The 19759-nt window shown below is 34.6% G+C and overlaps 1 protein-coding gene across 3 annotated transcripts; it reads right to left on the reverse strand.

Moving 5' to 3' along the window:
- Window positions 1-1480: 1480 nt before the first annotated feature.
- Window positions 1481-18800, reverse strand: slc25a39 (solute carrier family 25 member 39). Of its 3 annotated transcripts, XM_056453564.1 has the most exons (12): window positions 18692-18800; window positions 15839-15948; window positions 14407-14466; window positions 13038-13088; window positions 11959-12068; window positions 11791-11858; window positions 9744-9868; window positions 7639-7812; window positions 7453-7562; window positions 4748-4829; window positions 4483-4566; window positions 1481-2422 (listed from the first exon to the last, which is right to left on the reverse strand). In XM_056453564.1, exons 2-12 carry the CDS (start codon window positions 15933-15935, stop codon window positions 2304-2306), a joined length of 1080 nt encoding a protein of 359 aa, XP_056309539.1. In that variant the 5' UTR covers window positions 15936-15948; window positions 18692-18800; the 3' UTR covers window positions 1481-2303. The 3 variants fall into 3 exon arrangements, with proteins under 3 accessions (XP_056309539.1, XP_056309541.1, XP_056309540.1); XM_056453566.1 differs by lacking the exon at window positions 13038-13088 and having other exon boundaries at window positions 4483-4563; XM_056453565.1 differs by lacking the exon at window positions 13038-13088.
- Between the last annotated feature and the right edge of the window lie 959 nt (window positions 18801-19759).

The following is a 19759-nucleotide window of genomic DNA, read 5'->3' on the forward strand; positions in this document are numbered from 1 at the left end:
GGCGTGTAAAATATCTCAATACTTTTAAATTATTTTCATAAATGATGAATAATTTATACTATCATTATCGAACATATTACCCGCTGGATGGTCTTCATGACCATCTAACCTAGATGTTTGGAAGCAGAATCAGTAACACATGAAAGTGAATTAAAGGGACAGTTCACCTAAGAAAAAATCTATTTACCAAACCACATGGTTTTAAATGTTTAGGAGCTTCTTTTTTCTGTCGAACACAAAACTAGATATTTCAAAGATTACTGAAAACCTGTAACCCTGACATAAATAGTAGTAAAATCAAATGCCACGTAATTCAATTGTTGAACTCCGGTTCCCCCCACGGTATAATATTTAATATATATAAAAACCTATATAATATAAACCTTATAATATAAAACCTATATAATATAAACCTATTTAATATATATAAAACGGTATAAAACCTGGGCCGGTATAAGATTCTGACGGTATGATAACCTTGGATCAAAATATAACTTTCACACGATCCACGTTATTGTGGTTACTGCTCTAAAATATATTCTTTTAAAATGACTTGGTAAAAACAAAAACTTTTTTCTCCTTTGAACACAATATATTCATAAGATTCAATTCATAAGGTTTATAAATAAAAGATTTATAATATTATTAGATTTATAATATTTTGGAACAGTAAACATGTCAGGCTAAATATTCCAAATTAATCATTGACTTTTGCTGTCTTCATTTCTTTTAAAAACACAGATTTCGTTACTATTTAAAAGATCATCTTTGGATATTTTTTCTGCTGGAGATACTCTTGTCCTTAAAAAAAACAAAAAAAAAAATGTAAATAAAAAAAAATCATACACATACCTTAGGAACGGTATTACAGAAAATGTTGGCGGTTTTAAAACCTTGACTTTTCCAAACCACAGTATACCTTGAAAATGGTTCTCGTCCCATACCTAGTCTCGGGCATAAAGAAATAAATTTCAGCTCCATGCAATCCATTTCAAAATACTATAGAATAGACTTGGAAGTTTTCAACTTTCTTTAAAATATCTTCTTTTGTGTAATACAAGCAAGTAACTCTTAAGGTTTGAAACAAGTAAAGGGCGAGTAATTGATGACTGAATTTTAACTTTTGGGGGAACCATCCCTTTAAGGCCAACTTTTATTTACTTCTATCAATTTCCATGTCATATTTATCATCATATTTATCATAAACATGCAATCGGTCTCATTTACGGTTCATAAGTTACTCTACTACTTTACATTATGTACAATAGAAAGGCTGCATTTCGTGTATGAAATCTAATACAAGGATTTGCATTTGGCATGTTGATTAATTAACAATTAACCTTCCATTTTAGTGATGATTTAGTAAAATGTAGAAGTAATAATAAATAAAATGTAAGAAATATTGATCTTTATTTGGTTAACTAAGAAAAAATAAATAAACTTACCGTAACTCCACAGCATTTAAAATAAACTAAGAAAGGACTTTTTATATATTTTTTTATTTGATAAAACATGAGAACTATCTAGTCATTTCAAGTCAGCAGTGTGTTTCAGTAGGTAGACATTGCTTAAATCTGAACTAAATGCAGTGAACATGTATAGTTAAAGACAAGAGATTCATTCATTCATTAGCACATCCCTTGCCACAAAACAAAACAATTAATAATAATAATAATAATAATAAAAGGTGTTTTACATTCTCAATGCACCAAACAAAACTTTAAAAAATGTTCTAGTGGCTTCTTCAGAGTCTAGTGTCCACATAAAGGACAAAGACTGCAATTTAGAATCAAATATTGGACAAACACAAAAAGAAACAATTAAATAGATGATTTTTGAATGAAATATACTCTGAATCCCCTGCTGAAGTAGTAGCTTATGCATTCCTCCTGGGCTTTCTTCATCTTGAACAGCAGAGGGCAGAGCTGAGTCTTTAGTAAAAGGGAATCCATGCACGGCAGATACAACATCCTCATGTCCAACCGGCAGCCATTTCGTTGAGTGGGGAGGTAGTGTTTCTGCCAGCATGCTTTGGTTTTGTTCCCTAAGGCATCACAGGGTTTGGGGAGAAACTGTGTGTTTACTTGATGCACCATAACTAAAGTCCTTGATCTCTGATGCATCAAACGTATCAGTTCAACTCTCACAGCTTTTATGTCATTGTGCCAGTCAGTAGGCACTTCACCCAACAACTTAAGATTTTGGAGACTCTGCATCAACAGTGTTTGCAGTAGTTTGACAAGGAGTCCCACTCAGTTTCCTTAGCCTAGTTTTCGGACAAACCGCAGATCCTTTTGCCCAGCTCAAAGTCCACACCTCGCCTGATGCAGATTACGCTCCTGAAAGAATGTCTTCCCAAACTCATAAGTGCTGATCATGACTGCACATGCTGGAGCTACTTTGATCACTCTTGGAAGAAAACCTACAAAAAATAATATATATATTAATTTACTGAGAGTATATAATATTAGTTTCATTATGAAAAAAAGATTTAAACTGTAATAAGTTATTTACGATGACGACTACTACGACAACTCTTATGACTACTAACTAATTAATTTACTGAGTATGTAATATAATAGTTTCATATATGAAAAGAAGATTTAAACTGCAACGAGTTATTTACGACGACGACTACTACTACTACTTTGACTACGACGACTATTACGATGACGACTACAACTATGACAACTATTATGATGACAACTACTACGAAATTCATTAATTTACTGAGTATATATAATAGTTTAAATAAAAATTATTTATACTGTGATAAGTTAATTTACGATGACGACTACTACGACAACTACTACTATGACTACTACTACTACTACTACTATGACGACAACTTTTAATTAATTTACTGAGTGTATATAATATAGTTGTATATATTAAAAAAATATTTAAACTGTAACGAGTTATTTACGACAACGACTACTACTACTTTGACTACGACGACTATTACGATGACGACTATGACTACCATTACGATCACTACCACCACCACCACTACTACTGCTGATTGTTTGCATGTATGAAATAATTTTTACATCCAAAAAACATATAATCCACAGGGAGTAATTGAATTCTGGATGCATAATTTTAAAACTCATATTAAAAGTTAAGACCTGCCCAAATACAACTTGTATCACATAAGCAAAATTGAGTAATATTTATGGTTGCTAAACAATAACACAAAAGTTCTGCTTCTAAAGGCGTATTAAATTTCTTGTAAAATGAATTTGCTCATTTATTTTTGTCTCAATTGAACTGTGTGTGACATTTACAAAACATCTACACAAAGTTTGAAAGATTAGGATTACTGGTCGTTATTGCATGAAGTCTTCAGGGCATATTGGCTGCAAAACATCTGATCAGAGCTAATAAATTCACATTTTTATAAAAAGATAAACGTCACATTTAAAATCATTTGTAATGTAAAGGATTGCTTTTAAATTATAAACAATATATAGGCACAAAGGCTGCATTTAGTTGATCAAAAACACAACTAATAAAACTATTTCTATGAAATATTATTTAAAATGATTGCTTTTCAGCATTATTACTCCAGCCTTGATTGTCATATGATCCTTCAAAAAGTATACTAATATTCTGATTTGCCACTCCATTATAATCATTTACTAGTAGTGTTCAATAATCATTAAGCTTGTTATCAATATGAATATGTAATAATAAATATGTTTTTATTTTGCTATATATATTTTTGGTGAACAAAATTCATTATACTTTGGATAATACTAATGAATACTAATAAAAAGCTGTTTTTTTTGGAAAAAAGTTATCTAACATTATAAATTATAATAATTTACTGTCACTATTGATCAACTGCATGAATTAGAAAAAACAAATGGTGCTATATCAGTTTATAAAGGCTTTATATGCATTTATACATCATATTTGTTTTACTATTATATTTATATACATTATCCAAATTATTTATAGCTTTTAGAATACACTTCAAATAATTTTTTTCCACTAATGGCTTTGTACTTTATTTACTGGATAAATATTAATAAAAATATAAATACTACTTTTGGAAAAATCTAAATACAGTTTCAGCCCATGACAGTAGAGGGCGCTTAATTCATCAACAGCAGATCGATAAGCAGTGGCTCGGCACAAATGTGCTTGGATTTATTGATTGTAAACTGCTATGAAACAGGGCCTATGAAAAGTGCACTTAAAAGTTGCAGTGCTTACAATTAAATAATAAGCCCATTAAAGTTTTATTCTTACATTACACCATATAATAAGCCCAGATATTTAGCCCCTAAATTTAAGATACATCTTGCTAAATTTCTGTATAAAATTTTTTTTCATACATTTTACAGTCTTAGATTTAAACAGAAATTAAGACTTATCACTTTACAACATTCGACTGTCATCGGCAGGCTTCTTTGAACTGATCTCAATCTCTAGAAAGCAACGGTGACATCACTGTTACAAGACATAAGATCTCACCTGCAAACAAGCCTCTGTATCCCATGTCAATCCAGATATTCCTCATCATGTTCCATGTAGAGGACGGTTTCTTCATGGACACTGCTGACAAAGGTTAAAATGTCAAGAAATGCGATGCCCAATCAATGTGATTAACCCTGGCTTAAATAACGAGCTCTGAATTGCTTTAAAAGGGAGCTGGTGCCTGATGACATCACACGCTGCTCAGCATGCAGGTTGTGTTACAGCGATGTGTTAACAGGTCAAACTAGAGAAGGTGATTTACCTCCGAGAGCCTCCATTTCTCCTAACTGGATCTGCCGGCGGGTTTTCACCACATCAAACGGCAGGGTCAGAACTGCAGCAATCTGATAAAAGAAAATGTATATTCTGATTAGAAAGGGGAGAGTGTCGGAGCAATAGTCTAGTGGTTAGCATGCTGACATATGGTGCAGTAGCACTTCAGGGCGTCCTGAGTTCAAATCCCGGCTCAAGGACATTTCCCATCCCTACCCCCTCTCCCACTTCGCCTGCTGTCTGAAATACCGTCCAATCAACTTAATAAAAATAAAAAGGCCAAAAATAAATCTTTCAAAAAAAAATTTAAAAAGGGGGGAGAGTGTGCGATTGTGTATGTATGGCAATTTTTTCATATATTAATATATCTAATCAGTTATATTATCAATGAAAAAACAAGTGTAGTTATTCAATTCAATTCACCTTTATTATATCTTTATTATATCACCTTTACCTTTATTATAGCGCTTTTACAACGTAGATTGTGTCAAAGCAGCTTCACATAGAAGAATATAGTAAATTGAAACGGTGTAGTTTTCAGAGTTTAGGTTCAGTTGAGTGTGGTTTAATATTCACTACTGAGTTACAAGTAGGCCCATAAGGAATTCGTGCCCTCAGAAATTGCAGGGGAAAAAAAGGATTTTAACAAATTGTTGAGTCCATCAATTGATTGTATTATTTACTTGAATAGGTGTGAATATATATTTTTAGATTTCAGTTATGTTATTGACAAATATACAAAATTTATTTAGATGTTTATATTATTTGGGTACAATACAAGTAAATAGTAAAGTGGTATTTTTATATTTTAGTAGATGTATTATACAAGAGACCAGCTGTAGTTTGCTTATCAAACAGGTGCTTGTAATTGTGGATTTGTATTGTAAACCTTAAATAAAAAGTTAATCTTGTTTTTATTTTATTTGTTCAGTTTAGTTTTCACATAAATCTGCAGATATTTTACAAAATTGTGTGCAGAAATAGCACACAAAAACTAAACATAAAATAAGATCCTCTGTGGCCCTAGACTCTTTAATAAACGCACTAATGTTTTATGTAGTTAATCAAATAAAAACAGCACACAAAATGCAACTAAACTGATAGTTAAACTAATGTCCTACATTATCTGGGACAGAAGTCGACCCAGCGTTTGCTCCGTTATAAAAAGCTCTTATTGTTCATCAATCAGGCCAGATAAGATATCACGCTCTGTTCACGTTGTATTATCTTTTGTCTCAACGCTGCCTTATGTAACCTTTAATATGCTCATATTAATTTACAGTTATTGAGTTCCTTCTCTTAAGGCAAGGTGCTCCACGTGACTAAACTAAGAAAAAAATGATGGGGATATGGCTGGTTTGGGCATCTCTGTTTATCACTACATAATTACAGAAAAAATAAATAAATAAATAAAGTTTGTTGTTGAATTAAAGGGTGTATATAAATCTAACCAAATCATGTACGAACCTATTACTCTGTAAAACCGATCGACAGACAGACAGATAGAACGACAGATGGAATGATAGACAGACAGAACGATAAATAGATATAGATACATAGAACGAGAACGATAGAATGATAGACAGAACGATAGAAAGATGGAATGAGAACGATAGATAGGATTACATACAGATAGAACAATAGACAGATAGAACGATAAAAAAGGTCAGACATATAGATATATAGAAGGACAGAACGATAGATGGATAGAACAACAGATAGAACGACAGAATGACAGACGGATAGAACGATAGACAGACAGAAAGCAATCAAACAATATACAGTGATAGAACGATAGAACAACAGAATGATAGACAGATAGAACGATAGAATGATAGACAACGATAGAACGATAAACAACAAAAGAACGATAAATGGATAGAACAATAGAATGACAGACGGACAGAATAATAGACAGGATGATAGACGGAATGACATAGAACAATACAATGATAGACAGAAAGCAATCCAACAATAGACAGTGATAGATGGATAGAACAACAGAATGACATACGGACAGAATGATAGACGGACAGGATGATAGACGGACAGGACGACAGATGGAATGACAGACAGATAGAACAATAGATAGACAGAAGGAAATTCAACAATAGACAGTGATAGAACGATAGGTGGATAGAACAACAGAATATCAGACAGTTAAAAAATGATAGAACAATAAATGGATAGAACGATAGAATGATAAACAGACAGAACGGTAGACAGTGATAGAACGATAGACAGATAGACAAAAATAGAAAACGATAGAACGATATAGAACGACACAGAATGATAGACAGACAGACAGAACAATAGAAAAGATAGAAAACAATAGACCAATAGATAGAACGACACAACGATAGACAGACAGACAGATAGATAAAACGATCGACAGATAGATAGAATGATAGAGACAGACAGAAGTTTGGTTTATGCTGCTGAACTTGACATTTACAGCTCAGCGCAGGAAAAAAAAATTTATTTTAAGAAAACACTTTAAAAACATGAATGCAATTAAAATCAGTGAATAAAAATGGATAATTGTGATAAAATAAACACAAGTGTGTATGAAAAGTCAGAAAGCCAAAAATCTCAAAATGGACAGTTGAATGGAAAAAAGCAGTATTGGTGCCTACAGCGTCTAACCCTAGAATAAAGTCAATCAATCATGTGGCTTTTTTAGAGCATACTCACTGCTCCAGATATGGCCCCTGCTGTAAAACTGATGGCGAATGAGGCCTGCGGCGTCCTGTAGTGTTCACACAGCTGCGCCTTCACTAGCTCATAGTTGAACCAGTACAGGGCTGCAGAAAAACACAAACAGTCAAACACTGCATCAGCAGGAACATCACGCTGCCAGAGAGTGTGCAGGTCACTGACCAGAAAAGGGCACGTCCCGTAGGACAGTGGGTCCCCAGCCCCTCCACAGAGATAACCAGCCGTCCTGAGCCACAGACGAGCGGATACACACCATCAGCTCACTGTACTGCAGCCGGCGGGACTGCATCTTAGTCCGAACCAACTCCAGAGGACTGATCACAGACACCGCTCCCACTGACACACACACACACACACACACACACACACACACACACACACACACACACACACACACACACACACACACACACACACACACACACACACACACACACACACACACACACACACACACACACACACACACACACACACACACACGTCAATATAATCTGACAGAGAGATCACAGTGCAGCAGCAACGATCTGTCAGAACACTGGGAAAACTACTCCAAAACTGCATGCATGAACGGATATTCAAATTTAGCTTTTCAGTTTAAAAGAATAACTAGCAAATCTTAACATATTTACTCATAGAACATTTTTCATAAAGGATTACACTAAAATGATATCTTATCATTATTATTATTATTATTATTATATTATTATTACTCATTCATTCATTCATTTTCTTTTCGGCTTAGTCCCTTTATTAATCAGGGGTCACCAAAGGGGTCCAACTTATCCAGCATATGTTTTATGTAGCAGATGCCCTTCCAGCCCCAACCCAACACTGGGAAACACCCATATACACTCATTCACACATACACTACAAATAATTTAGTTTATTCGATTCACCTGTACTGCATGTCTTTGGGCTTGAGGGGGAAACTGGAGCACCCGGAGGAAACCCAAACAAACATGAGGAGAACATGCGAACTCCACACAGAAATGCCAACTGACCCAGCTGACCTTCTTGCAGTGAGGCGACAGCGCTACCTACAGCGCCACCACGTCGCCCTATTATTAATATTAGTTAACTTTATTATTTACTCACTACTGTTCATTTGTTTTCCCAATAATGGGTTGCAGCTGGAAGGGCATCCGATGCGTAAAAACATATGCTGGATAAGTTGGCGGTTCATTCTGCCCAGATTAATAAAGGGACTAAGCCGAAAAAACGAAAATGAATGAATGCTCAAATATTTGGGGTTGGAAGGATTTTTTTAAAAAAAGGATCAAACTCTTACTGTCAGCGCAGCACTGAAATGATTAAATAAATGTCTTTACTGTTGCCTATTATACAAAAGATTCACAGAACTTATTCCATTAAACAAATGTTCTATCCATTCATAAAATACCCTGAAATAATCGCATACAAATAATAATAATAATAATAATAATAATAATAATATTAGTTATGGTGGTGGTCATAGTAGTAATAATAATAATAATAATAATAATAATAATAATAATAATGGGCATCACGGTGACGCAGTAGGTAGCACGATCGCCTCACAGCAAGAAGGTCGCTGGTTTGAGCCCCAGCTGGGTCAGTTGGCATTTCTTTGTGGAGGTTGCATGTACTCCCCTTGATGCTGTGAGTTTCCTCCGGGTGCTACGGTTTCCCCCACAGTCCAAAAACATGCGCTATAGGTAAATTGGGTAGGCTTAATTGTCCGTAGAGTATGTGTGTGAATGAGTGGGTTTGGATGTTTCCCAGTACTGGGTTGCAGCTGGAAGGGCATCCACTGCGTAAAACATATGATGGAATAGTTGGCGGTTCTTTCCGCTGTGGCCCCCCCAGATTAATAACGATAACGGTCAAAAAACTAGTACACCCAAATGTTTATGTCATAGAAAAATATTAAATAAAAATCCAAAAAAAGAGGAAAAATCAAGAGAAGCAAATTTTTTTTTTATTTAGTCGTATGTTGTAATTATTTTTGCAATATTTAGCTTAAATTCGTTGTATTATTCACTGAGAAATGGAGAAAAATATTCATGCTCAATTATAATGAGCACTGTAGGTCAATACTGATGCTATAGATTATAGCCCATCCATATATTGATATTTATTTTAATGAGTGTTAAATTGCAGGAAATCTAAATGTAAAACCTGGAGAAATTACCATCCAGTTATTTACTATTATTATAAATGTTTTCAGTTAGGGATGCACTTTATGATTTTCATAACACAGGATACAAAGATGAGTAAACGCTCACATCTTGCTAATCCTCCAGCTATGAGAGGTATGTGGTCACCCCGATAGCCCATGCTGTAACACAGGAAATCCCGCAGCTGGTCATAGCAGGTGAAGTAAATGACTGTGGCAGGAACCGCCATCACCCTGCAAATGCAAAAACACCAATCAGCTCTCACAAATCGGCACTAATCACAAATGTGTGTCATTTTCAAGGATTCATAGTATTTGTTGTTTAGTCAGGACATCTGGTAGAGTTACTGACCTCGCAAAAAAAAAAGACTGTAAATATAGAATTAATATGTTAATGACTGATCTGAATCAAGTCGACTATAAACTATAAGGCAAAGGGTCATTTGCTTACACAGCGGTTCCTGCACCACTGTTCAGTAAGTAGCATGACTACTGGAGTCTGAATTGGAATCAGAAAGAGCTTTACTGCTAGGTTTGTTTATTCGTACAAGGAATTTGTTGTGGCAGAAGTTTCCATAGTGCAACAGAATGACAGTGACAGGACAAAGACACATAATAAAGGGATTTGAAAAAATATGTAAAAGAAATGTACAGTATATTATTATACTGTATATATAGCTCTTATGTGCAAATTGAATGAATTTTATGTGCAAATTGAATGTTTATTAGTTGTTAAATAAATAGGTGTATGTATGAATAAATAGTGTTTGTTCCTCAGTTATGATCAGGTGTTCAGGAGAATCTGATTGTAAGGTGTGTTCACATTTGCTTCTCTTGATGTGTTTGGTCTGAATCGAAAAAGAAAAGTGATACATTTAGTCCTGATTATGAACCCAGTGTTAATAACGCCTTTAATTAAAAAAAAAAACATACTGAGAACTGGGCAACATTGAGTTTATAGTAAGTTGGCCATTCGTTGCGCAGTGGTGACCCCTGTAAAAAATAAAAGGACTAAGTCAAATGTTTGTTTTTTTTTTTAAATGATGATTGAGACAATGTGGTATGAGACAATATGGTTCATATGCATATATAATAGTAATTGTACAATAACAATAGTTTGATTTGAGTGCATCTAAATTACCAGCGCTTACTCAACACAAAAGCATATTTTTTTACCGTTTACATTTTTTGCATAATACTTCTGGTAATAATAATAATAATAATAAAATAATAATTAACAACAATAATAATAATATGCCAGTACAAATCAATTTTTAGATGCTGCAGGGAAAGTGCATGCTTTATAATAAAAATAAAGCACTTAATATACAGTTAACATATATAAAAATTGAATGTTTGATTCTTCTCCTCAGATACTCAAACAGACACGTGTGGCTGAAAATAGGCTACATGTGTTTAATGCATTTGAAATGTTTTTCCTTGCAATGTTTTTCCTCTGCAAATGTTATACTATTTATATATTATTGGATTATATCGTTTAACCATAACTGACCCTAGATTATGCTTATTTTACCTAAATAAATATGATCATGTCATGATTTTTAATTATTTAATTAGGATATTAAGGTCTGACTTCTGGGATGGAAAAGCGTTCTTGCAGGACTCCCAGAGATCATTAAGATTCTCTGGATTCATCTTCAATGCCTCCTCCATCTTTTCCTAGACATGCTCAATAATGTTCTTGTCTGGGAACTGGGCTGGCCAATCCCGGAGCACCTTGACTTTCTTTGCTTTCAGGAACTTTGACGTGGAGGCTGAAGTATGAGAAGGAGCGCTATCCTACTGAAGAATTTGCTCTCTCCTGTGGTTTGTAATGTGTATTGTTATTGTATTGTTCACCTTTACTGAATCACTTCAGTACATCTGAGAGTCTGAATCCTCGACTAAATAACCTGTTGTGGAATTTAGATCTGATTCAATTGACTAAACAGCAAATTATTACTTTTCGAAGAATACTGCACATTTTGGATAAGAATCAAGTCCTAGAATGGGCTGCACTTTTCAAGTAAGAGACACATGAGGGAAACAAGGGGGTCAGCTCCATCTGATAACACCTGTTACACGCCTGTCCAATAAAACAGATGATGTATTGAGTTAGTTATGCAACTACACTAGCACTAGGAAGCTTGACTTACAGCGTGGGAGGAAGTCCGCTCCACAAAGATCTGAGGCCCTCATTGCGCGTTATCTTTACAAACGCATCCTGACAAACAAAATGCACAGTGAGTTTCATGCATCATGAGTTTGTGCAAATCACAAAAAACTTGGAATTGTAATTCGTAAAAACGCAGTTCAATTCTTACCAAGGTGCCACTAAAGTGGGTAGAGGTTTTGTACAAATTGGAGCAGCTTGACATATTCTGGCATACGTAGACATGGTCCATCAACCCGTTACAATAAAGGAAACATTTCCCTAAAAACAGACAAGACACAGTAGTGTAAACCTCATTTCTAATACATTTTAGAAACGCAAATACTTAAGTGACGCAAAACACTTTTGGTGTTTATTCTTTATTTGAAATAACAATTGAATTTGGAAGATTGAATTTTCAGTCTAGTTCAAAATTAAAGTCGGGACCACAACTGCGGACAGACACAATACAGGGTGTTTAAATCAAAGTTGATGTGTATACTGAAAATTAAAAATGGATGAATGTAGAGGATTCTCATTAATGAAATGATCTGTGTCTTGGCATTAACCATCTGCAAGCTCATTGACATCAGCTTTCATGTAATTATCATTTAATGCACAAAACCAAATTGCCACCATACTTCATTAATAGTCTGCTTCTCTCACAAATGCATCAGATTCAAATCATTAAAAGCAAAAGAGAAAAAAAAAAAAAACGTATGATCTAAGCAGTGTGTGACTCCTGGGTTGCTGTATATGCGCATCGAATGCTACTATAACAAGGCGCTTTCCAAGAAGGCTCCTTTGGTATTTTCCTTTACTCGGTTGAAAGTATTTATCAATTAGGACTGAGGTCTTACATAAGAGATTCTATAAATAACGATGACCATGGCATTGACCAAGCCTAGGCAGTTTATCCAAATCTAGTATTTGGCACAAACAAGCCGTCTATCTGCTATTTTTGGGCATGGTTCAAGGTAGAATGAACTGGTTTGGATTTTAGTTTGTCCTAAACTAAACTTTTACACATGTGCATGGTTTGACTTTTTATAAGGTGACACTGAGTCAATCTCTTTACAGATGTTAGATAGGTTGTTATGTAAGCCAGTATGCTGTCCACACTATGTGATTTAGTGGTTTTCCAAGATGCGTTTGAAGTTCTTGGAGCGTTAGTTAGCATGTGTTAGTGAAGCGAGCTGCTGGGCTGTGAAGGAGGATCAGAAATGAGGTTTATGTGATCCACATACTCACATTTTGAAGGCCGGGTGACCCTAAACCAGGGTCTTGATTCTGCTGCTATGGCTATGAGAGAGAGATAAAGAAAGATAGCATATAGCAAATGCAAAACAGCATGAAGCATGCATTATTGAGAGCTTACAGCAGGTGGTTAGATACATGGAAAACATTAAGAGACCACAGGAACAGTTTTTTTGGATGTACCAAAAAATTTTGGTAAGAGTCAAACGTCAATATTTGTTTTATTCAATAAAAGGTCTGGTAAAAATTTCTTTAAAAAGAATAATAATAAGAAGAAGGATTATTTAGAGATTTTTAAAGCTGGTCAGAATAACAAATGTTTTATTGGTTGTGTTAAAACAATCATTGCTATTCCACCAAATATGGGGTTCATCAAATTTAAAAGAGTTGTATTGTGTGAACTAAAAATAAATGCAAACATTGCTCATTGTCATTTTTATTCACGCACATGTCATCTGTTTTTATTATGTTCCAAATAACATTTTTTATTTTGAATTAGTAAGACATTTCGATTTTAGTTTATATTATTAAACACAAATTATGGTTCTCAAACATACAGTACAACTATCAATCAAATCCAATCAAACTTAAAACAATGAAAATTTTCCAGTTGGTCTCTTAAATTTCAGACAGATAGAAATTGGAAACAAAGAAGTTAATTGCATCTTAAAACATATACTAATATTCATATTTCACTAATAAAAATAAATAAATAAAAGCAGCTCTGTAAGAAAATGCTTCTTTTAAACAAATGACTAAATCCTGAAATGACCTAAAACTGTTGAGCAACATTGCAGCCTTATTTAAACGCTATTAAAGCTGAAGAATAGCTAAAATTCTTTTATCCCAGCCTAATCTACATAAATAACAAACCATAAGAAAGCCATTTATAGATACATTTCCCAAAAACATTTAAAAACGGTAGTGCAATCAAAACACTGCTCCATTTCTATCCTGATCAACTTGACATTAATGCCGACTCAACCAATGGTACGAGGTTGGGGTGGGACTGAGTTCAGCAACCAATGAATATCAGGGGTGTGTTTGAGAAACCCGTTTGGAATCAGTCACTATTTTAGCAGAAATGATTCACTTCAACTTTAACACACATTTCAGCTATAAACTGTTAGGTGAAGCAGAAAACAGCATTCAGAGGACAGCATCAAGTCCAGCTTTACAGTGTGATCATGCTGAAGAATGTTACCTATAACAATTTGAAATAAATAAATAAAATCAGCTAATGTGACATTGGCTGCACAAACAGTGTTAATGGTGTCATTCATTCTGTAAATGAATGAGGTTCAGCGTTTGATCAATCGACATTGTCTATAATCGAAACTGAAGAGCTGCTTGTGATCTGTACCTTGAAAGAGAGGAGTTTGCTGTGCTTGAAGTCTGATCTTCACTACATCCAGAGGTGTCACTGCAGAGAAATCACAATTTAGTCTTAAAATTCAATGCAATTTCATACCTAGATTTGTCAAAATAAAAATTAAAATAGTTATAAACTCAGTTACTTGCTGGAAACAAAATTATGCTTTTCATGCACTACTGTTCAACAGTTTAGGCCAGTAAATCTTATTTATTTATTTTTGTTTGCATGAAGTAGATAAAATGAAATGGAAAAAAAGATGCCAGATGCAGTTAATAATAGCCAATTATAAAACCTCTAGTTATTTTTAACTGAATGTCTACCTACTGAGAAATGTTTAGCATTAATCTCATTTAATGCATGAGTGTAGATACACTTTGAAAGTTAAAAAAATTATGCATTTTAGTAAACATGCTAAATATTTTGCATTTTTAGAAAAACTAGTAAAAATAGTTTTAAGCATGCATAATAATCAACACAATAGTGTGGCCATTTTGCATCTTCAGGATAATAAAAGCAATGCATTTAAATTCAAATGTGCTGTTGCAGAAACATTTGATTCAACAAAATTCCACTAAATCTAATATTGTATATATGCCTAAACACATTCAACATCTCTGAGATATGCTCATTTTTGCAGTATGATTGATTTTTATTTGATAAAGTAGAACAAACTTTCCCTTTGGTATTGATTAATCTCAAAACCAATACTGCAGCATTTTGCGGCATCTTAGAAATGCATTTAAAGTGAGATGTATGTTTTTCTGAGAAATTGGTCAGTGTTTACACTAGGCATGGGATGATAACCAGTTTCAAGGTTTACCGTGGTTTGGAAAAGTAAGGGTTTTAAAACCACTAAAATCTTCTGTTATACCATTTCTAAGGTATATGTAAGGGTTTTTATGTGTTTTTTTATGTCTTGTAAAGAAATCTATGTTTTTGTAACCAATGAAGAGAGCAGAAGTCATTGATTTATTTTAATGATTTAGCCTGACATATTTACTGTTCTAAAATACTTTTAATGTTTCCTAAAATAAAATATATCGTGTTCAATCGGGGGAAAAGTTGTTACACAGATATTTAAAACAAACTGATTTTAGAGCAGCAATCAAAATACATTGACACCGTGAAACTGTGATATTTTTTTCTAAAGTTATCATACCATCAGAAACTTATACCAGCCCATGTCTAGTTTACATAGGCCACTTCATGCCTGATTATGCAGAATGTGTTTAGGAAAAGTTTGTACAATTGCCTTCATGTTTGATTTGAAAAAAGTGAATCTGTTACATTTAGTCGAAACATCCTACATGTAGCACATTCACCTCAAACATTACATTTGCACAAATTCAAATGTGCAGTAAGTGAACGCATAATTTCCAGTAAACGAAGAAATGATTGTGCTGATCATTTTTCCCCTTACCAAATAGAGATGTCAGCACAGCCCCAGTGCCAGACGCCAGCATCTGCTGCACGGGTGTGATCGCAGCCGAAATACGAACTGCAGGCCTTTCCCCCATCCTGCCGGCCCACCTGAAGCACAGAGCATAAATCAGTACAGTGGTCACCAGATTCTCATTCATATGCTTGGGTTATTCTTGTATGCTCTTGTTTTATAGCTCCTGTCATCAGCGAGATCTACTAATGCTCTAAAAAAGTAGTAATGTCATCAGCTCTCAAATAAACAATATTTTTAGAAAACTACATGTACATATTAAGAGAAAGCGACTGCTAGGTGGGGGTGGCTAAAATGGCCCTGCACAGAGGACTGATATCTTATCTATAGAGCACACAGCCACGGGTGGGAGGTGGGTTGCCTGCGGAAGTCAATCGACTACCTTATAGGAAAGAGTTCAGCAATAGACTTTGAGACCAATCGTGCAGAACGGATGCATTCAGTATGCAACTAGTCAAAGATATTGACAGTTTGGACAAAAAACTGCCATAATTTGCTCAGCCTTAGGTTGTTCCTATAACGTTGTTACGTAGAACAAGATATTTTGAAGAACACTGACAGGAAACCAGAGTTTCAGTTCTCATTGACTTCCATTGTATATTAAAAAAAGAATGCAAGTCACAGGGAATTAAATCTAGCATTTTTCATACTAGCATTGTTTAAAATATCTACTTTTCTATAGGCCTGTCACGATATCTATTTTTTGTTTTATGATACATTGCACTAATATATATTGTGATAAACAATATATTATTGTCATTTTAAGACCATTTTATACCCCACATTATATAATGCCAGAATGACGATATAACTGCATCACAATGCAAACATTTTTCCAAAGAACACATATTTTATTCATAAGAATATTTCATTTAATCACAGTAATTTTAACAATTTAATAGTTGGGCATTGGAATCAGAATCTGGAAACAGATCTCCTAAACAAATAAATAATAGTAAAAAAGGTAAAAAGTAACAGAGGCGGCGATATCGGCTACCAGATCTATTTTCAGTTGTCAGACAGCCACGTGAAAATATATTACAGTAATTTAACACTATAGTTTAGCTAGAATTGGTTTTTATGTATGGGCGATATATATATTGCATCATCAAAAATGATTAAAGTCATGTCCATGTTTTGTGCGATAAGTGGATATATTGATTATTGTGACTAGGCATGGGGCGATAACCGCTGTTTTAACAGTGTCAAAAATTTCTGCTATACCGTTCCTAAGGTAGGTGTAAGATTTTTTTTTATTTATGTTTTTTTATTTTGTTTTGTTTTTAATGACAAAAGTTTCTCCAGCAGAAAAGATATCCAAAGATGCCGTTTTAAATTGTAAAAAAAATCTGTGTTTTTGAAACAAGACAGCAGAAGTCAATGATTCATTTGAATTATTCAGCCAGATATGTTTACCGTTTCAAAATATTCAAGTGTTTCTTAGAATAAAATTTATTGTGTTCAAAGAGGCAAAAAGTTTTAGTTTTTTACCCAAACATTTAAAAAGAACATATTTTAAAGCAGTAATCACAATACCATATTACCGTAAAACCGTGATCTTCTTATCCAAGGTTATCATACCGTTAGAATCTTATACCAGCCCTTGCCTAATTGTGACAGCCCTACTTTTATGGTCCACCAAATAATGAAAAAAAGGTATTGAACAACATGAGGGTGCGCAAACTATGTCCATTCTCACTTTTGGGTGAACTTTCCCTCTTAAATTGAAGGAGAAAGAGTTAAGAGCAAAATGTCATCATCAGGCATACTAGAAGTTGCAGAAAACCCAACGACACTTGTACAATCATAACTACACAAAGCACAGCTCCATGCTACTTACACAGAAAAGAAAATCCATACGCAACTAACTAAAAGATCAACAGAGAAGCTAGCAAATGTCGATTTGTCATGCTGGCTTGACACATTTATGACAAACTGGAGTCTGCTGCTTCATAGGTTTGTGCAGCACTGCTGTAAACTTGTTCAATGCAAACATCTCTTTGTACAGAATCTGTTACGAGACTCAAGAAAGGCAGAGAAGAGAAGTCCACAATCTCCAGACCACAAAAACAAACAACTCTTATCTCATTACTTCACATCCTTGCATTATTACTAACGTTACCAGCACACACAAATACATATCTGTCTGTCTGTCCACCCATCTTGAACAAGAGATTGGAGGATTAGAGCATCCAGTTAAGTTACAAATCCACTTTGAAAACACTTTGCACAATTTAAAGAGCAACCATGTTTACTTTGGTGAATTCAAACAATGCCTTAAGAATGTAACAGTATTAACATTACATTAATACAAACGTAACGTATTTCTAAATAACCTTGCACGAATTTATTCACTGTAATAACGTTATTCACTTTAAATATAACCAAATGGTTATTATAACCATTAATAAAATGTTATCTAGAAAACACTTAATCAGAAAACGTTCAAAAAACAAAGAATAAAACGAGCTGTCAACGAAATAAAATCATTGAAGGAAGTTGATCAAGCATTAGGTAGCCAAAATATTGCCTGTACAGAATAAAGCACACCAAAACCTGACCTGGCTGCCACTGTAACATAAGAATGAAACAAAGCAGTTGTGGGTCAGTAATAGAGCAATCAGATAACCCTCGATGAGCGGTGTGGTAACGGCCCTCTTCCACTCCAGTTCCTAGATAGATCCGCTAAACGCAACCGTAATGGCGCAAGATGGAACATCGTGTACAGAGAGTGATCTTCATAGCGTAATTTTGAAGTTAATGCAATAAAAAGAAAGGAGTAGTTAAGGATTAATATGGCGGATGGAGCAGGTAACTCACCTTTTGTCTAAACCCGAGGGTTTTCGTGCATCTGTGTTGTTTGTGGCATTCTGAATGGAGACTCCCCTCTGCCGCTCTGCAGTCTCATTGAATGCGCACAGCAGCAGCTCACAGACGGCCTAAATAAAACAACACAGCGCGCCCCCTGCAGGTCCAGCTCGTGCCAGATCCAATAACGGTTTAGGCTTGTTTTTGTCATTCAGCAAGAGAAATGGGGTTAAGTCGTGTCACATTTTACCCAAGGTTAGATAAATTTGAGACAGAAGTGTACAGTATTTGTTGACACACAATTCAGGATATACGACAGCTTTATGACAGCATACTCGCTATATGGTTACATATGACCACATGCTGTAGTTACATAATAGTTTTAAATAAAACACAGTAAGGTATCCTCTATTCAACTTTAGAATAGAAATAGAAAGTTGATTTAGATTTAGAAATAGGCTAAAGTAAAGCAACAAAAGAACAGTTAGTCAAATGACAGGAGAGAAAGAGACTAAAGGGTCAGATACATTTTTGTAATAAAAAACAAACGCTAAAAGTGATTGGTTTTGTTACAGGATCAAAGTAGCTTTTAAAAAGCTATAGTCATGATTGTCCTTGTATATATATTTCTAAATCAGCTGTTGACATGACATTTTGACTAAGATTTTGCTAAAAACCCAAACAAATCAAACACACAAAAATAAAACAAAAAATAATGTGTGTTTGGCCAATTGATCCTTAGCTAAGCCACACCAGAAATCGTGGCTTAGCAACCGTACGCGCAGGCAGTCTGTCAAGCTTTCGAGCATGGGAAACAAGCCAAAGCGTTGTGCATACGGATTGTGCAAATCTGATACCCGGTATCCTAAAAGTTTGGACAGGGTGGTGGAATTTTTTTCCCTTTTCAAAACCTACAACCCAAGGGGAGAAACGCCAGCATGGATCAAGCTGTGTGAGGGGCGGTAAAAGAGCAGAGTTAAGTTGGTTTTGTTTCGATATTTCTGACACATTCAGTGATGGACGACAAGATGAAAAGATCTAAACTGTGTTTCCTACAAAAATACAAAGCAGGTTCTGTTT

This window comes from Danio aesculapii, chromosome 3, assembly GCF_903798145.1.
Source record: "Danio aesculapii chromosome 3, fDanAes4.1, whole genome shotgun sequence".
Classification (NCBI taxonomy): domain Eukaryota; kingdom Metazoa; phylum Chordata; class Actinopteri; order Cypriniformes; family Danionidae; genus Danio; species Danio aesculapii.

Bases quoted from the DNA above. Each gene is read 5' to 3' on its own strand.
- slc25a39 (XM_056453564.1), bottom strand. From the start codon at position 15,935: ATGGGGGAAAGGCCTGCAGTTCGTATTTCGGCTGCGATCACACCCGTG. The intron at 14,467-15,838 runs GTAAGGGGAAAA...ATTTCTCTGCAG, and splicing joins TGTGCTGACATCTCTATTTG to TGACACCTCTGGATGTAGTG. The intron at 4,830-7,452 runs GTGAGTATGCTC...TTCTTTTATCAG, and splicing joins CAGGGGCCATATCTGGAGCA to ATTGCTGCAGTTCTGACCCT.